General features: G+C 45.7%; 2 protein-coding genes across 15 annotated transcripts in view; one reads left to right on the top strand and one right to left on the bottom strand.

Moving 5' to 3' along the window:
* RREB1 (ras responsive element binding protein 1) overlaps positions 1–19,808 on the bottom strand; it is a 198,518-nt gene that overhangs the window by 81,885 nt on the left and 96,825 nt on the right. For 2 of the 14 annotated variants that reach the window (XM_009204396.4, XM_021936973.2), the window contains exon 2: positions 19,064–19,216. The exons of the other annotated variants lie outside the window; for them this stretch is intronic. The gene's annotated coding sequence lies outside the window, so the exon portion shown is untranslated. The remainder of the gene's footprint in view (positions 1–19,063; positions 19,217–19,808) is intronic. 14 annotated transcript variants of the gene reach the window in all.
* Positions 1–19,808, top strand: part of LOC116275315 (serine/arginine repetitive matrix protein 3-like) — a 35,788-nt gene that overhangs the window by 3,180 nt on the left and 12,800 nt on the right. The window contains exons 3-5 of the mRNA XM_031667244.1: positions 447–554; positions 1,308–1,452; positions 6,972–7,051. Of these exons, the coding sequence (XP_031523104.1) occupies positions 447–554; positions 1,308–1,452; positions 6,972–7,051 (333 nt within the window). The remainder of the gene's footprint in view (positions 1–446; positions 555–1,307; positions 1,453–6,971; positions 7,052–19,808) is intronic.

The raw sequence follows: 19,808 nt of genomic DNA, 5'->3' as shown, positions 1-19,808 counted from the left end.
GCATCCAGCCCTTTATTGGAAATGCAAATTCTCAGTCCCACCCCAGACCTACTGAGTCAGAAACCCTCTGGGGGCTGGTGCAGCAGTGTAAGTTTCTGAGTTAACAGCTCTCTAGAGGCTTCCATCCAGCCCTGAGAACCAGCTCATGAAGAAGCCCAGGATCTCCCTGAAAACCTTCCTTTAGTGAAGATTTGGGAGAAGCTGCTTGGCTTATCATACACCTCCAGAGCAAAAACCAAGGCCCTGGATCAGAGACAAAGATCCCCATTTCTAACTTTGGCTTTATCTACCACAACAAAAAATAATAATAAGTAAGGGATAGGGAGGAATGAATCTATGCAGGGCTTCCTCAGGAACAAAAACACATCAGAGGTAGGCTTCAGACAGGCAAGGCCAGCCTGCAGTGCATGGCTGGCAAAGCCACATGGGCCTGCCCTTCTCTCCAGCAAATAGCAGTTGCCAAGCCTGTGCTACTTCCCAAAAAGCTCCTTGGAGGGGGCTGTGGAATCACCTCCAAACCCGAGCCCTTCAGCCAGGATTCCTGGTGGCCCCGGGTACTCTCCCTCGCCTCTTTGCTGCTCCCAGGCAGTGAGGACTGAGCAACAGGGGGCAGGTGACGGGAGAACAGTTAGGGAGATGACTTCAAGGGGAGACACGCAGCCCTGAGGTTCCCTCTTACAGCCTTAGAAAATGCTCACTGTCTACTACAGTTTGTCTCTTAATGGGACCAGAGAGTGGAAGAAGAAAAATCAGAGGTCATTCTCACAGGCCAGGGTGTCTGCTCCTTACTCTGACTAGGTTTCAGATGCTCTGCTGGTCTTGACCTGGAGCATTTTATTAGAAATAACACAAGCTACTGATGCTCCTTTTCAAAAGCAATGTCGGTTGTTCTGAGGTAAAGGAAAACGTCAATATTTTGTAAAGTGTGGAGGAGGGAGCAGCTTAGTGCAGAGTAATAGGTTCCATGCAGGAAGCAGCTTCTCTTAAAAATCACTTGGACATTTAAATTACTACATTACATATAACTTCAGCAGGGAGGCACACGTTGACTGGGAAGACAGAGTCCCTGCCTACCAAACTTACCTATGTCAGTCAGATTGAGTATTTAAAACACGAACCATGGGAGAGCTGGGGAGATTCTCTGGACAATGCCAGATAAAACCATCCTGTGGTACCCCATTCTTCTTCCTGCACCTCTCTGCAAGGCTCTGTGCTTCTTTAAGGGAAGGAAATGGGGCACAGTCGCAATGATAAGCTTTCCTGCTAGTACATGAGGACTATGAAGAAGCTGACTCCACTTCTTGTAGCTCTTCTCCAGGGAGCAAGTCTTCCTGCCAGGACCTAACTACTGCCAGATTTGCAAGGCCAAGACACAGCTGCTAAATGGCAGCCATTTGTCACACAGCACCCTGCTCCCCTGGGAGGGGACACAGCAGCCCTCGGCGCTCAGCTGTGGGAAGAGTTGAGTCCCTGGCCCTTTCCCCAAAAAAGCCAGACTTTTCCTAAACATTGTTTTTCAGCCTGCCTGCCAGGACCTGGTATTTCATCACTTTCTTGCCTAACTTAGCAGAAACGTGTATCATCCTCTACTCTGGGTGGCCAAGGTGGGCTATGCTCTAATAAGGAAGCACCCATGCTGGACCACAGGGGTGGAGGGCCCACAGGGCACCCTCACCTACCCCTAGGGCAGGGCAGGGTCTCCTGGGCCAAGGTTAAAGATGACTCTGCAGGGGATTAAGTTGAGCAGCTCCCCTGCCCTGTCCCACCCTAAGATCTGCTCTCCTGGCTTATCAGGTACAAGAAAGGGTAGGGAGAGGCCTCCCTAACCCACCGTGGTTGAGGAATTTGAAAACAGAAAAGAATGTTGCTGTAAGTAACAGAAAACGGGACTCAACTCAGAGTATACTGGAAATCTAATGTGCATCCAATTTTATTTTTTCCAGACACCTCTTCCCTGATAACCTGGGGCACTGGTACTTGTGACACAAACTCCATGCTAGAAATATGCTAGGCACTTTACATATATTTAATCCTCCCCCAAATCTTGGAAGGTAATGATTAGGCTATTTGCTAGATATAGCACAGCTTTTAAAGGGCAGAGCCAGGAGTCTAGCCTGGGATTGTCTGACTCCAAAAATCTTGTACTTTCCACTGTACCACAAGAAGGGTCTTTGAAAAACCATCCAGAGAAGGGTCATTAGCAAGCTAGAGGACTGGGAAACCAAGTCAAGGGGAAAACTGGAAATGGCTAACAGAATGAAGACAAGAGCCAGCTACAAAAGCTACAGGACTGGTGTGTGGAAGACGGGCACACTCATTGCACGGGTCCACCATGGAAGGAATGAGGCACAAACAAGCAACTCTGGAGCGCCACAATTCTTTAAACCAGAGTTTTGAACTAAGCCCTCAGATGGATTGAGGCCAGATAAGGTAATGAGCTCGCTGTCCCCAGGAGTCTTCAAGCAGAGGGTAGGTAACCCTCTGCTTGAAGGTTAATAAAAAGCAAACAAAAAACCCCAGTCCAGCAATGGGTGGGAGACCAGGTTAGAAGACTCTTCTGACTTTCAGATTCCGCACTTCTAAGGGGACAATCTATTTTGCATAACACTTGTCCTCTCTGCATAATACCTTAAGATTCCAAAAGCATGCGCAAGAATAAATAATTACAACATAACTTAAAAAGTACATGACATGGGGAATCTTTTTTTTTTTTTTTTTTTTCAGACGGAGTCTCACTGTGTCACCCAGGCTGAAGTGCAGTGGCGTGATTTCGGCTCACTGCAACCTCTGCCTCCTGGGTTCAAGTGATTCTCCTGCCTCAGCGTCCTGAGTAGCTGGGATTACAGGCGTGCACCACCACACCTGGCTAATTTTGTATTTTTAGTAAAGGTGGGGTTTCACCGTGTTGGCCAGGCTGGTCTCAAACTCCTGAACTCAAGTGATCCTCCCGCCTCAGCCTCCCAAAGTGTTGCGAACACAGGTGTGAGCCACTGTGCTCAGCCTGACACGGGGAGTCTTAAATCTTGGCCTGGAAACTCAGCTTGCCATCAATGGAGCCACCAAACTCTGAGCCTCAGTTCTCCCGGCTGGAAAATGAAGCTGGTAACACTGCCCTCCTTACCTTACAATATAGATTCAAAGGAGTGCTTATTAAAATACTTAACAAACATTGTGATATCCTCCAGCGTGCGAGCTATTGATGCTACACTGTTTATCCTCCAACATTCCAGGCAGTCCCTGGCCTGATTCTCCCAACTCCTCAATTCACCCATCTGCTTCCCCTATTGGATTGCCAAAGCTTTGAAGGCAGGAGCTCAGCTTGACAGTCTTCTAAAAAAATTCCTGTCCCCGGCCGGGTGCGGTGGCTCACGCCTGTAATCCCAGCACTTTGGGAGGCCGAGGCAGATGGATTGCCTAAGGTCAGAAGTTCGAGACCAGCCTGGCCAACATCGTGAAACCCCATCTCTACTAAAAATACAAAAAATTAGCTGGGTGTGGTGGCAGGTACCTGTAATCCCAGCTACTCAGGAGGCTGAGGCAGAAGAATTGCTTGAACCCAGAGGCAGAGGTTGCAGTGAACCAAGATCGTGCCATTGCACTCCAGCCTAGGCAACAAGTGCGAAACTCCATCTCCAAAAAAAAAAAAAAAAAAAAAAAAGAATTCCTGTCCCAGCCCACAAGTTGGACAATTTAAAATAATTTGGCTTTTCCCAAATGCAATCCCCTGGACAATGAGAACAGCTGCTGACACAGTTGCCATGCTATATGGCCACCAGGAAATAAAAACCCCTCTGACTTCAGTTGCTGCTGAAACCAATCCTGGTCAGCTTCACGTCTGGTTAATTACGGAAGTACACACTACTGGCTCCCAGAAGGATGCAGCTCTTTCTTCCCTATATTCACCAAGCTTCTTCTCTTCCAACTAACTGCAGCACCTGAATACAGCATGGCTGACACCGTGACACTGTATGGTAGAAATGGGAGTGTTCTGGACACATCTCTGAAGTGAATCTAAGTATATTCAGTCACATTTCCAGCTTCTGGTTAAGAAGCTAGGGTAAAGTTCAGTAGCAGTTTGCATAGAGTTTTAGGCAATATCCTGCAACTCTTTCACAGGCCCTGAGGTCGCGGGACTGGCCTTTCTGACATGCTCGGGGAAAGAGTGCAGCAGCAACAGGATTCTCCACTTTGCCCCAGAGGACGAGCTGCAAGCTAAGCAATCCCAGGGCAGGTGGTTTACCTTAAATCTGGGCTTCGAATTCCCAGAATTCAGGATGACACTCCTTAGAAAACCAAAATGACTTGTGGAAGATGAAAGTGTTTGAAATGCTTCTCCCCTAACAGCTTAGCTTAGAGAAGGCAGTGGAAGGAGGAGATCACATCTTTCCTTGCCTATTGGAAAAGTGGTCAGCTGTGGTCAAAATTTCACAGTGCGTAATCAGACATTACAAACCGTCAGCTGGGAATGACTGTGTGCGGTGAAGTGACCATGCCCAGATCCCAGGAGCTGGATGGGCTGCCCTCTATGCTATATAACAGAAAACCTTCTATCCCCTCACCCCCAAATTCGTCTCTAAGAAAAGTATTTACTACTGTGCATATGAAGGAAAACAAATGCTCTGAGATACACGTGGTTGATAAGTGTTTATCACAAGCTAGCCAACCAAAAACACTGGCAAGCAAATGGTTTTCTTAAAGTAAACTGAGCAAACCAAAAATGACTAGCAGGCAGGATGGGCCTTTTCGGAAAGCCCATGTACAGCTGGGAGAGGAGGTGGCATGTTCCTGGACCAGCAGAAGCACCTTGGAAGGAGGGGGCCAGGGCCAGGGGCTGGCAGTGGGGGTGGGGAGTGGGGATTGATGCAGTCCTGGAGGAAGTGGGAGGCACACAGGCTCTCCAGGCAGTGATGAGCTCACAACAACTGCACTCCCTGGGGGGTCTAATTGCACAAAGGGCCACCCCCTCCATAGCCCAGCGGGACCTGAAACAAGCATCATGTCCCCGAAGCACACTTGTTCATTTGCTTTGGATTGAGCTCACACAGGGCACTGAACATGCCCAGGCTCTTAAGTGTGGGTTCACATTTACAAGCCCCACCCTGAGAAACAGATAACCCCCTTGCAAGCCCCCAAACTCCCCCCAAATGTTATGAAGAACAGGAAGGAAAACTGAAAAGGAAAGACAGACACCAGCAGACGGTCTCTTCCTTCAAACTCTTTCACACCTGGGCAATAATTGGGCCAACACCAGAAGTACTACTAAGAGGAGACGCACACACTTCAGAGAAGCATAGCTGCCCTGCCTGCTCATCTGCTCAGTCCAAGGACAGCTGGACACGTCCACCCAGTCCCCATGGGTCAGGCACACTTCAACAGGGAAAATCTCTGTAGCACTCAGATATGAAAATCCAAGCTGATGCCCATTTAACCTAAGCAGTATGTAATGGGAACATTCTCAATCAAAAGCCTACCTCTACCAATATTTTCATGACATGAAATTGTTTTGGCATACTTGTGAAACCAAGTCCTGCTTCTCAGAATTCTTCAACACGCTTGTGATCGTAAAAATGAGGCATGCCTTGCTCACCACCCTTAATTTACTTGAATGCACGTGACAAAGGCACCTTCATGCTGTTTAAAAAGAACATCCCTACTCTTTCCTTTTATCTTCCCTTAACAGTTTGCTATCCAGTGATAGGAGGGGCCTAGCCTCCAACAGTCCACACTTTTATCTCCTGCTGACCACAGGAAGGCAAGGGCTGGACTTCCTGCAGCTCGCCTAGAGGGGCTGTTTGAGTTGTTTAAAATACTTGCCTCCAGAGCCTCTTGGAACAATGCCCAAGCAACACCTACCCGGCATCCATTGCAGCTCCAACTCTAACAGCCTTCAAGTCCAACGGATAGCACTCCTTGTGCCTCTGTGTGGGAGAGGCCAATGCTTCCAAGAGAACTTACTTTCAGGGCTCACTTAGATATTTGCTTTCTGTCTGCAGCAAACACAAGAGCTATCTTCATCAAAGTCCAGAAACCCCAGTAGTTAGTTATAGTAGCTCAAGTTAAATGCAGTTTACACTACTATTCTTAAAATAATTCAGTAGCATTTAATAGTATCCTTTAACCACTGGAACTAAAAGCAGAACACCATGTCCTTGCACAAGCAAATGGCCTGAAATACACTGGACCCCTCAGCTGTGGAGCGAGGCCAGGCCGTCGTCTTTGACGTTCCTCCCAGCCCTAACTCTGCCTGAGATTTGACTCTGTGGGGATGTCTAGGTGTTTTTAGGTTCAGACTCAAAAGCACTTCCATACCTGTCACTTAGAGCTTTGCTGTGAATATCCAGGACTCAGTATAGCAGCAAAATCCACTCTTTTGTGCATCAATCAAGAGGGTTGTGAGGCTGTGCGTGTCACTTATTGGATGGGATGCCCTGAGGGAATTCACACACCAGTGGATAGAATTCCTGACTCCCTGCCATCCAAGGGTAGGAGTTCCATTTTCTTGGCATCCCATCAGCATATGTGAGGTTAATGTATTCAGAAAATGATGAAATCAGACATTTACCACAGTCGCCCTGGAGTTCCTTTCTGGGATACAAAAGATCTTCCTGAAATCAATTAAGAAAAGGAGAAATTTCCTTGCCCAAATACCTACCATTGAACCCCTAACAGTCACACAGGTAAGAGAGCCGGGTTGGGAGAAGGAGATGGGCAATGGGGAGTGGTGACAGTAGGTAGGGAAGGCCAGGGAGAAAAGGGTGGGAGGTGAGGAACAGAAGCCAGCTTACAGAATGAGTCCACAATCTGAATTTCTGTGCCAACTCTCCAGAACGGGGCCAGTATTTTTTAGGATCTTTTTTTTTATGAGTCTAGATAATAGATGAGTCAGACAGGGCATGTGCAGCGACCAGAGGAACTGTGCTGTCCCCACACAGAACTTAGAACGGTGCCTCTATGTGGCCCCTCTCCTATAGTCACAGGACCCAGCCCCGACAGCGGCCCATGGGAGAACAGGAGCCAGCTGACTGGCTCAACCCCACTGGCCAAACGGCAAGTACTCTTCGGCATCCTCAATTTCCTCCCAGCCATGAAGTCAGGAACAACCTGTACAGACAAAGAAAATAGAAAACTTGCGAAACAATGGCATCTACCATGCTCACTGGATATGCCTGAGGAAACTTTTTCAAAGTCCTTGAAGATGCTTCATTATAATTCTGCAAAGAAAATGCAGTCAACTATACCCAGGCACACACATGCTCACACAAACCCAATTTCATGCTCTGCCAGCCCCACAACTAAAATGCTGAAGTGCCGGGCGCGGTGGCTCACGCCTGTAATCCCAGCACTTTGGGAGGCCGAGGTGGACGGATCACAAGGTCAGGAGATAGAGACCATCCTGGCTCACACAGTGAAACCCCATCTCTACTAAAAAAATGCAAAAAATTAGCTGGGCGTGGTGGCGGGCACCTGTAGTCCCAGCTACTCGGAAGGCTGAGGCAGGAGAATGGTGTGAACCCGGGAGGCGGAGCTTGCAGTGAGCCGAGATCGCGCCACTGCACTCCAGCCTGGGTGACAGAGCGGGACTCCATCTCAAATAAAACAAAACAAAACAAAACAAAACACTGAAGTCAACAGCCTCAGTCACCAAACCAATTTAGAATGGGAACTAACACATTTCCACAAAGTATTTCAGAGGCCAATGACATCCTGGAGTGTTCCCAATCTGGAAACAGAATTTTTCTAAGGGGGAAAAAAAGGCTTAACAGATTATACAAATGGCTACCGGGCCACAGTAAAAATGTGAGAAAAAACTCACTGTCTCTTTATTCTGTGTAGTTAAACTTTAATGCTCTGCTCTCATCAAGGGAAGAATAGTCCTTTCAAGGCTTCCCCCAAAAGATACTGCTAATTATGGTGATGGCTTCTCTTACCCTACTAGTCAAAATTCACTTTTAATGGATGAGACAGATATGCAAATGTAGTGGTAGATACCTGTAGTCCCAGCTACTTGGGAAGCTGAGGTGGGAGGATCAGCTGAGGTGGGAGGATCACCTGAGCCCAGGGAGGTTGAGGCTACAGTGAGCCTTGATCGTGACACTGCACTCTAGCTTAGGCAACAGAGTGAGACCCTCTCCCAAAAAATAAGAAATAAAATGAAATAAAGGGGAGCAGTCTACTCAGTTTCCCGCAGCTGGAGTTGTAGGCCCATCCTTGCTGCTTTCAGAGTGTAGCCAATCCATAGGCAGAGAAAAGTGGGCATTCTCAGCATGTTGTTAAAATTAGTGGCATAAAATATTCTATACTGTTTGTATACCCTACACATAGGGCAAGGTTTGGGATCTGTGTGAAAACCTGGGATATGACGACAATCATCCTCAGACATCCAAGGCTAGTAACATTCCAGGTGTCAGAACTACCAAGAGCTGTAAGACAGAGAGCCCTGGCTACCTGTGTCAGAGGAGAAACAGAGAGAGAAATTTCAACTCCAGGGAACCTGGAGTATGAGTCAAACACTTCCAGAGCTGCAAGGGCTCACCACTGAGTGCGAGGCGAGGGCAGCAGAGCAAAAGCAAACCTGAGCTTGAAGAAGAAGATTCGCCTCCCAGCCACATGCAGAAGGCTGGAACACAGTGTGCAGAAAAGGCAGATGATTTGCTGAGTTTCTCACAATGCTGAATTCATTTTTTTTTTTTTTTTAGGGTAAACTGCCATCTTTTAAAATGAGATAAAGACAGTAGGTGATGGAGATCATTTTTTAATGCCCTTACTTAGCAAAATTTAAAAAATGGCAACCTTGTGTCTAACTGCAAAAGTTTTTTGTGTCCTGACCATGAAAACAAAACCCCTGGGAGCCATCAGAGTACACCAGTGTGTTATGAGAAAGTAGGGAGAGTGGAGTGGGGGAAATGGCAAAGATGCGGCTGGCAGAATGATGCTGGGCTCAAGGTTCCATCTAAGAGCCATGAACTCTATCCTGCTCTGGAAACCCACTGAAGGGCCCCACCTCACAATTTTTAAAGCCCAGGATGAAATAATCATATCTACAGCTTAAAAAGCTCTTGGTAGCAGATTTAAAAATGGACAATCACAGGCATATAACCCAGTTAGGAGGCACTGCAATACTCTTAAGGGACAGGGGCATTGAGGCTGGTGGGTGGAAGCAATGCTGCAGAAAAGGAACGAAAACAAGGCCAGGCAGGCGTCGAGAATGAAGGGCAGGAGTTAGGAAAACAGCTCCCAGGACAGGAGAGAGTAAAGAGCATGGATGGTTATCAAGTATGATTTAGAGGAGTTTTGTTTTAAAGAAAACCTACAAATAAATGTCTATAACCAAAATGCAGCAGATGGGGAAAAACAGCTCGTTTTGAGAGAGATAGGAAAGGAAGGCACGGGAGCTCCCAGGCACAGGAAGATGAAACACAGCAAAACGTAACACAAAACACAGGCAGCCATATCAATATACATGTTAACTATCAAATTGAACTCTATGAACAAAACTGACCATCATAAACTGCTGATTGGAGGGGAGCAGAGTGGGGAGGGCTGCTTAAAAAGACTACACAAAACTCCATCAAGTTTAAAACTTAAGGGAACAGACCGGGTGCGGTGGCTCACGCCTGTAATCCCATCACTTTGGGCGGCTGAGGCGGGTGGATCACGAGGTCAGGAGATCGAGACCATCCTGGTTAACACAGGTAAAACCCTGTCTCTACTAAAAATACAAAAAATTAGCCCAGCGTGTTGGCGGGCGCCTGTAGTCCCAACTACTAGGGAGGCTGAGGCAGGAGAATGACGTGAACCCAGGAGGTGGAGCTTGCAGTGAGCTGAGACTGTGCCACTGCACTCCAGCCTGGGCGACAGAGCAGGACTCCGTCTCAAAAAAAAAACAAAAACAAAAACGTAAAGAGAACAATAATATCCACCCCTGTGACTCTTTTTTTTTTTTTCTTTTGAGACGGAGTCTCGCTCTGTCGCCCAGGCTGGGGTGCAGTGGCCGGATCTCAGCTCACTGCAAGCTCCGCCTCCTGGGTTTACGCCATTCTCCTGCCTCAGCCTCCCGAGTAGCTGGGACTACAGGCGCCCGCCGCCTCGCCCGGCTAGTTTTTTGTATTTTTTAGTAGAGACGGGGTTCCACCGTATTAGCCAGGATGGTCTCGATCTCCTGACCTCGTGATCCGCCCGTCTCGGCCTCCCAAAGTGCTCGGATTACAGGCTTGAGCCACCGCGCTCGGCCCCCTGTGACTCTTTCAAAGTGGCTAATATAACTAAGGAATTGAACTTGAAGTGTACCTCTTTCTCTTTCGTGTCAAGTTTAACCATCCTAAGAACATCTGCAGTCTTTAATCTGTTTGCCTCCTGGGGTTTTTAAACCCTAAAGCAGAAATAAAGGTAATCTGGGATGGTTTTACCTGTAGGCATGGGAGGGGAGTTAGTGGATCTCAGAAGTAACTTACTTTGCCTAGTGCTGAGGAGAGTTTCAGTTCATAGAGAGAAATAATCCATGAAATCCACAATAGAGGGACATGTCCTACACAAGCTGATCTATCCCAGATGAGTCATCCCCACCCTGCCCCATCTACCCTAAACCTGCTTGAAACTGGTCCCACCTCAAACATAAAGGTCAATGTGAGCTGGACACTGTGCCTCACACCTGTAATCCCGGCACTTTGCAAGGCTGAGGCGAGAGGATTGTTTGGCCCAGGAGTTCGAGATCAGCCTGGGCAACATGGTGAAACCCTTTCTAGACAAAGAATACAAAAAGTTATCCAGGTGTGGGCTGGGTGTGGTGGCTTGCACCTGTAATCCCAGCACTTTGGGAGGCCGAAGCAGGCGGATCAGAAGGTCAGCAGATCGAGACCATCCTGGCCAACATAGTGAAACTCCATCTCTACTAAAATACAAAAATTAGCTGGGCATGGTGGCGTGTGCCTGTAATCCCAGCTACTCAGGAGGCTGAGGCAGGAGAATAGCTTGAAGCAGGGAGTCAGAGATTGCAGTGAGCCAAGATTGCGCCACAGCACTCTAGCTTGGGGACAGAGTAAGACTCCATCTCAAAAAAAAAAAAAAAAAAAAAGAAAAAAAAGAAGAAAAGAAAAAAAAGTTATCCAGGTGTGGTGGTGTGTGCCTGTAATCCCAGCTACTCAGGAAGCTGAACCAGGATTGTTTGAGCTCAGGAGGTCAAGGCTGCAGTGAGCGGTAATCGTGCCACTGCATTCCAGCCTGGGTGACAAAGTGAGACCCTGTCTCAAAAAAAAGTCAATGTGTGAAAACATGGGAAAATGCTTATAAAGTTAGGTAAAGTTTAAAAAGCAAGCTGGCACATTTAAGATTCTACGCTATATTTATGGAAAAGTCTAGAAAAGGCAATCTGAAACGATGTATGTATGTATCATGAGAATACAGTGCTTTTTCAAGTACAATTTGATGTCACTATTTAAAAAAAAAAAAAAAAAAAACTTAACATAATTTTTGAAAATATACCAGAAAGATCCAACTATTTGTGAGGCCAGGAGTTTGAGACCAGCTTGGGCAATACAGCAAGACCCCTGTGTCTAAAACATTTTTTTAATTTGCTGCTTGGTAGTGAGCTATAATTGTACCACTGTACTCAAGTAGCCTGGGTGGCAGAGGGAAACTCTGTCTCATTTAAAAAAAAAAAAAAAAAAGCAAGAAAGAAAATGATCAAATTTTAGTCCTTCTTAAGATATGGAATTGCTCCCTGTCCTTGCTCCTCCAATTTATGTATCTTTAGTCTGTAGCTCAGTGCCTGGCACACAGTAGGCATTGTTTCTCTCAATCTATAAATAGGTACTGAAAGCCTACTATGCGCCAGCTGAGCTGAACAGGTGACATGCTTAGGTTGATAAGCCTTGTTCTGTAGACAAGTGCAAGAGTCATACCCTTGAAACCACAAGTAAAATGTCGATAGTTTTCCACTTTAGGAAAATAGTCCATCAATTTGATCAGCCTTTCAAAAGAATCTATGATTTCCAGGAAAGGTCGGAACTACAGCAGTGGTCTGAGCCTCAGCAGATTTAATCCTACCTTTGGAGAGTTAAGGAGATTGGTAGGCTTTTTCCTTACTTACTATTGTCATCAGTTTCAGGCAGGCCACCAACAATAAGTAAAAACACTGGCAACGCCAAATCCTCTAACTTCCCTTTTCTTGTAAGGATGAGATGAGATAAACCATCTCATCAGTGTTTTGATATTTCACTCAAAACATTATTGACACAAGGCAATAACCCAATGAACATTCGTTAAACCAGTTCTTAAAACAATCCACCCAATGCTTGTAATAAACAGTTACAATTTTAAAACAGAACTCATCCTCTGGAAAGGAACGAGAGCAGAGACTTCCTTGTGAGCCCCGTCTACTGGGCTGCCTCTGTGTGTGTTTTTTCCTCTCTCCCCAGTTATTCCAGGAATGATGGTGTTGGGATTCGAGTTAGTTTCTGAATGGTGACTATTAGGTTAAAACTTTTCTCAGTGTGACTGTGAACACATCTAGGCCGTCAAAGATACCGGGGAGGTTTTCTGTAAAGAAGTCCTCCTGTGGGTGTAAATATGGCCCACAAACTATCAATTCCTAGGAACCTCAAAGGGGTCACAGAATAGAGGGTGGTCTTATGGAGAATGTTTGTTTTGCAATTAGTAAGAGGTACAGGTGCCTTAGTAAGCCTTTTAAATTTAAGCCAACAATCATTAAATTTGAGTCCCTCGATGCACTGAACAATTCTGCTTACTTAAATTGCAATGCGTAAATCGGCTATAAAAGGAGGGATTATATCAACTATAAAATTCAGAAGTCCAAACCAGGGGAGTGGGAAAAGTGACTGCGATTAAAAGCTGTTTGGAGGGTAGGGGTGGGCTGGCTCAGTCCTTGTTTTATCCTGTGTCCTTTGAAGATGAAAACTAATCAATTTTTTCCTGGCCTTTAAGCTATCAAGGTTTAAAAAAAAAAAAAAAAAAAAAAGTCTGAAAAAAATAAACAAATGGGACCCACAATCTACCTTCAAATGATTTGGGGGTGAAATACTCTACTTTAGGCCCTCAAATATTTCCTGATGATAAAAATGTATGTCAGTTACTTCAATTACTAACTCCTGATCCACTACTAGTTTGGGGTGGGGGGCTCCATAAGCTTACCAGTTGGTGAGAGGTAAAAGGAAGTTTGGGAAGGTAAGAGAATTAAGAGCTGTCTATACAGTTCTAATTTTAGGTCTAGAAAAAGCAAAAATTAGTGGACTGGGGTAGTGTAAGAGGAAGGGTATGGAGGTGGAGGCTGGAAGGAGCTGATACCCAGGAAGTACCACAAGAAGCCCAGGAGCCAGGTCCAGCTGAAGGGCAGGGCCATGATTACAGAGGGTGTGTGTGGAGTGGGCAAATTACAGGAGCTGGGAGAGTTGGGGTTGGGTCTGGGGCAACAGGGGGTATAGGCTGAGAAAGGTGATGTAAGAGTTTTAAGAAAACCTGTTTGAACACGGTATGGGACTGCAGGGGAGGGAGACCTGCCTAGAAACGGGAACAAAGGGAATAGGGAGGGAAAGTTAAACCTGAACAACTTTCAAAGGGGAGGCAGGTGGGGTAGACAATGCAAAGGGCAGAAAGGAAGACAGTCGCTCTGGCCACCGGCAAGGTGTCCTGGGGCACTCAATGGTGCTTGGGCACAAGTTTTAGATTGTTAGGGGGGTTAGGCTACATTCTTTTGTAGAGATTCTTGAATGTGAAGAAATGGAAAGGGATCCAGAAGGTCTTGGTCCTGTGGGATTCATACACTGAAGAACGCACATGGGACGAATCCCTCCACAGAGAAGCCAGGCATGAGCCAGCTGATGATATTCAGGGATAAGAGGGGTCGGACACCCCTGGTAGGGCACAGGCACAGCAACAGGGGCTGGCAAGGATGAGGTCCCCAGAAGGCAGGAATCCAGATAAATGTGAAGGCATTAGCGGCGAGTGGTAGAGCCCTCTTCTGGAGTCAGGAGGGATGAAAGAGCAAAGAGGAACAGTGGAGAGGGAGCACAAGAAAACTCGTATGTCGGATTTTTTTTTTTTTTTTTTTAAGAGACAGGGTCTTGCTTTGTCACTCAGGTTGGAGTATGGCTCAGTGCAGCCCTGACTTTCCAGGATCAAGCAACCCTCCAACCTCAGCTTCTCAAACACTGGGACCACAGGTGCGCACCACCACACCCTGCTAACTTTATTTTGTTTTGGAGACACAGAGTCTTACTATGTTGCCCAGGCTGGTCTTGAACTCCTGGGCTCGAGCGATCCACCCGCTTCAGCCTCTCAAAGTACTCAGATTACAGGCATGAACCACTGCGCCTGGCCCATGATCACGCAGTGTACATGTGCACACAGTAGGCACTCAATTTTTTTTTGAGATGGAGTCTTACTGTTGCCCAGGCTGGAGTGCAGCAGCACGATCTCGGGTCACTACAACCTCCGCCTCCCGGGTTCAAGCAATGCTTGTGCCTCAGCCTCCTAAGTGGCTGGGACTACAGACACGCCCCATCACACCTGGCTAAGTTTTTGTATCTTTGGTAGAGACAGGGTTTCACCATGTTGCCTAGGCTGGTCTCCAACTTCCTGAACTCAAGCCATCTGCCTGCCTCTGCCTCCCAAAGTGCTGGGATTTCCGACGTGAGCCACCGCGCCCAGCCAAATATTTTACTAATTAATTAGTAATCTCCAAAAAATGGGCAGTCAGGTTCTGTGCTATGAGTAAGAAGAAGAGAAAAGAAGAGCTGTCAGATTAAGGAGCAAAGGACCCCAGGGAGCTGGGGCAAGACAGCCCCGTGGCAGTCAGACAGACAAAGGCCTCCCCAACAGCCAGGGAAGATGAAGCTGAACAGAGGGGCAGCTCTTGGTCAGCTTTGGTATTTAAGACCATGTGATCTCAAGGTGCTCTTGAACAAGAATGGGTACACAGGAGCAGCCAAGTGGCACTCTGGAACCCTCTCCTCCTACTCAGGGTACATACAGCATCCTGTTTCCTACACTGGATGGCTGGCTAAGGAGAAGGAAGGAAAACTGACTGTCTTATTTCAAAGGGCTACAACTTATATTCCAGCTGTGACAGGCAAGCCTGTTACATTTCTTCCAACGGATGCCCAATTCACACACATAGCTGCTCTCCTCAAGAATAAACAAGTGGATTCTATATACAAATACCAAGGGCACCAGGTCTCCAAAAAGAGAAAAAATGTTTTACATATGCCCAACCCAAAATGGCTTTCACATTTCTTTTCAGGCTGAATTTTGCAGCTTCAACCCAGATGTGGCTCGGTGCACAAGGTGGCTGGAGAGCCACAAGGGACTGGCTGGTGCTCCCTCCTAAGAGGCAAAACGCCCCCCAAGGGCACAGTGTTCCCTGGCATTCCACGCAGGTTAAGTTGGTCTGAGCAAATCTGTGATTCAATTAGTGTGAGTTCAGTTGCTCTTTTTTAGGTCAGTTCTTTCTTTTGTTTAGATTTGACTCGAGATTTACTTCAATTATCTACACCTCTGCTGAAGTACCTAAGCAAATTAAACCATTTAAAGTGAAGGGAAAGGAAGTGGATGGAGCTTTAAAACAACTTATGCAAATAATTTCCTCCTTCTCCCACCTCTGTTCCCTTCAATTACTAAACTCCAAGACAAGCAACTGCTTCTCAAAGGAAAAGTCTAGACTCTTAAGTGTGAATGCGAAAAAACCCCATGGTTAAGCCCTGGCTTGCAGAAAACTAAAAATTTCAGCAAATCTGGAATGAAATGTTACTTTCTGAGTTATACAAAGCTTAGCAGCTGTTCCCAGCAAACATGAAACCCGAAAGGGGTGATGCTATCTTTATCTTCTACCTAGAGTTAAAGCCGGTACTGTCCAGGGCAGAGCTGCCAAGGAGCCGTCTCAGTTCTAGTCTGCTGAACACAAAAGACAAAGAAGCCAAGGGAATACATGGGCCAGCAAAGGACACCTAAACAACAACAAATAATAGACCCATCTGGAAAGAAAATGCAGTTAATAATTAAAAATTTTAAAAGGATGCAAGGAAACAAGCAGTTCTTAATGTCACTTGGAAAATCCTTTTCAATCAGTTCAAAATTCAAAAGATTAAATCACATCTAACTCTATCTGGATTTCCCAAGTGCAAGGGGAGGAAACTATTATATCAGGTTTCTTTGAAGGGAAAACACATTTTCTCTATTAAAACTTAAGTCCTGGCTGGGTGCTGTGGCTCACGCCTGTAATCCCAGCACTTTGGGAGGCCGAGGGAGGCGAATCACCTGAGGTCAGGAGTTCGAGACTAGCCAGGCCAACAGGGTAAAACGCTGTCTCTACCAAAAATACGAAAATTAGCTGGCCATGGTGGCACATGCCTGTAATCCTAGCCACTCGGGAGGCTGAGTAAGGCAGGAGAATCGCTTAAACCTGGGAGACGAAGGTTGCAGCGAGCCAAGATCACGCCACTGCACTCCAGTCTGGGCAACAGAGCAAGGCTCTGTTTCAAACAAACAAAATAAAACAAAACAAAACTGAAGTCCAGCTCATAAAGACTTCATAGAAACCTTCTTCAGACCACCTGATGGAATCAGGCCTCAGCTCAGATGAGCATCTCAGGGCAGGCAGATGGATGATGGAAAAAGACCAAAGAAGAATCAAAAGGGAGGGTGATGAGAACAGGGCCTTTCTTCTCATAAGCCTGAAAATTACACATAGGTTAACTGAAGAAAATATTCTTCTAGTGCGACTGAACTATCTCCCTCTGAGAAACCACTTCCCACTAGGCCCCTTCGTTCCGCCCCTAACAACCCCGTTCTATTTATTGTTCAGTTTTAAATGACTGGGCAGCTGCTGCCTAGCCAGGCCCCTCTAGTATTGGCCAACACTGTCACCAGCCCCCCACACACGTAAACCACCAACGAATGAAGCTCGTGGTAAGGGGGCTTAACTTGGAATGTGAACTGTCACCAGCACACCACACTTCCTGCAAACTCTGACAGACTGTCTCCATGCAAGAAAAAATGAAAAGACTACCTTAAGGCCTGGTGCGTTACCATCCAAAGATGAACAAGTGGAACTGCACAGCAGTTAAGGAGTAGGCTCTGGAGCCACATCGCAAAACCTGCCTCTACCACTTGCCAGCAGCAGTAAGTGGCCTGACCCTTAGACAGTTAGGGAACCTCTCAGTTCTGCAATTTCCTCATCTGTGAGGTGGAGACAATAATAATACTGAATTCATATGACTGTTGTGAGAAATAGCTTAGTCAAATCTATAAAGTGCTAAAACCTATCCGGGACACATACCACCGTCCCTCAGTGCTTTTTATTATCATATACATACTCACACCTGAGCACACATACTGTACGTTCACATTAGCAAGTGTCTATTAGTCCTTCACATCCCCAGTCATGAGTTCAACAGGTGCTACAAACATTGTACTCCCACTGGGCAGTCATTTTCAAACTTTAGTATGCACCTGGAGAGCTTACTATAACAGATTTCTGGGCCCCACCTCCACATTTTTGATTCAGCAGGGCTGGAGTGGGGCCTACAAATTTGTGTTTCTAACAAGTTCCCAGGTGATGCTAATGCTGCTTGTCTGGAGACCACACTTTGAGAACCAAAGTGTCATTATGTTCTAGGCTTCAGGCCTAAGCTTCATCTAGTTTATGTGCATAGAGAACCTTATGGAGATGAAACGGAAAAGGAGAATAAAGCAAAGATGCTCGCTGCTCAAAGAATATCCACGTATTCTTCCGTATTTCCTGGCAGCCCTGTACCTTTGGGGTCAGGCAGGTCATATGACTAGTCCTGGCCAATAAGCTGTGAGCACAAGTGCCAGCCATCACTTCCAGGCTGCAGCCTTTCAAAGTCGGTATGTAACCCACTAGCTCCTTCCTTGTGGTGGCAACCTGGAAGCATGTGTAATGAGAGTAGCTGTAAGACAAGAGCAGCCTGGATCCCTGGGTTACCACTTGCAAGGGAGCTATACTAGAGAGCTGCCAGCTCTGCAGAGGATTCTACACAAACAAGCAACGGCATTTTGTGGGTTGAGCCACTGGGATTTCAGGGTTTGTTTGATACTTCAACATAGCTTCACTTAGTCTGACTTCACTATAAAGAGGATGCACACATCATCCGTCTTAAGCCCAACCTATCAAACAGATCTGAGATGTTTTATAAAATCAGCCAGAATTTCTACCCTACTCTCATTCACTTCTATTCATCAAAACAGATGAATTGTTTTTAACCTATTTTGGGTCTGCTTCTCACTAACTAAAAAAAATATTTACTGCAACATGATTATGCACTAGTTGCTAATAATTTAGAAAGCTCAGTCTGCTAAAATGTATTAAAAATGTGAAAAGTAAATACACTGGAGGATTTGTGTGTGTGTGTGTGTGTGTGTATGTTTGTGTGTGTGTATACCACTACTGGAATCCCTTGGCTTTAATTCAGTAGGGAGGAGCAAGAGTAAAGGGTTTCAATTTTATTTATGTAATCATGTGTGGACTGATAACCTGTTTTGCCAAAATAGGAGAAAGTGATCTCTTTAAGAGCATCAGAATTTAGCCACAAAACTATATTTAAAAAAAAAAAAAATAGTTCTACTAACCTAAGAACATTTTGCAATTTAACGTGTAGGTAATGAGCTGTCAACAGTATACAACTTACCAGACAGTGGAATTAAATGTTAAAAAAGATTTTCCTCTCACAAAGATTAATATCTCCCTCTCTCTCTCTCTCTCTCACACACACACACACCCCCACACCCCCACCCCCACCCCAAAACACATTACAATCCAGAACACCTCAATTAACAACTTAAGACTACAAAATTCATGAAATACACAAAATTAAAAGAATTGAGGAGACGGAACTAAGAAGTATGTAAGAGAATCGCATAGGACCTTTCAGGTCCACAGAGCAAAGCAACACTTCTTCCGAGGGCTATCTTTTAGTGGGACTGACAACCAATCTCAAAGGTGGTGGAATTTCCTGCTAGAATTCTCCCCAGCACTTTCTACAGAGAGCAGTGGAACAACTCCTTTGTGTAGACACACTTTTGAAAAACTCACTTGCTAAGGAGCTCAGTGACGTCTGCTTCCCACTTAGCACTGGCAAAGCTAAGCACTGAGATGAAGGGACCCTGCTGCTCCTGGCCTTCTCAAGTTCATAGGCCCCTCGAGTGCCCCATTCTCTGGGTGTGTCACATTCCATCTCTTTAGGTACTTCCATGTGGCCAAAAAGGAAAGGAAAAAAAAGGTAAACACTCATGTGATGCATTTGGTCACATTTATAGCTCATCTGTAAAATCAAAGTTGAGAATAATAAAAAGGCCCCAATGCTAAAAGCTGAATTTCTTTCATATTTTTCATAGCTATTCAGCAACTGTTGGGTTTTTTGGTGAGGGGATTATTTTCTCCTTTTTTGGGTTTCAGGAGACATGAAAAAAAGTCAATCAACAATAATGAAAACCTGAAGATCTAACATTAGTGAAAGTCTGTTTTTCAAAATCACATAATATCGCACTTATAAGAAATTAGGGAGACCAAGAAAGTCGTCATGTACACCCTGAAACAGGATTATTTCTTTACTTTTCATAAGGAGCTAACGCTGGGGGAGATTCCCTTAGGATACTGGAAACAAGAGGAATAATGTGCAATTAGATACCAAGTGGACTTATACACATAACTAAAAAGCTCAGCATCACTTATTACTATCACTTTCCCATAAAGCCCCAGAACTCCCTATTATTTAGCAAAGTGATGTTCTAACACTCATAATGCATCCTCAAATCAATGTCCTTGTGTATGTACTTAC

This window comes from Papio anubis, chromosome 6 (assembly GCF_008728515.1).
Source record: "Papio anubis isolate 15944 chromosome 6, Panubis1.0, whole genome shotgun sequence".
Classification (NCBI taxonomy): domain Eukaryota; kingdom Metazoa; phylum Chordata; class Mammalia; order Primates; family Cercopithecidae; genus Papio; species Papio anubis.
The sequence above is the reverse complement of the archived record's forward strand: the minus strand, read 5'-3'. Positions and strand labels throughout refer to the sequence as shown.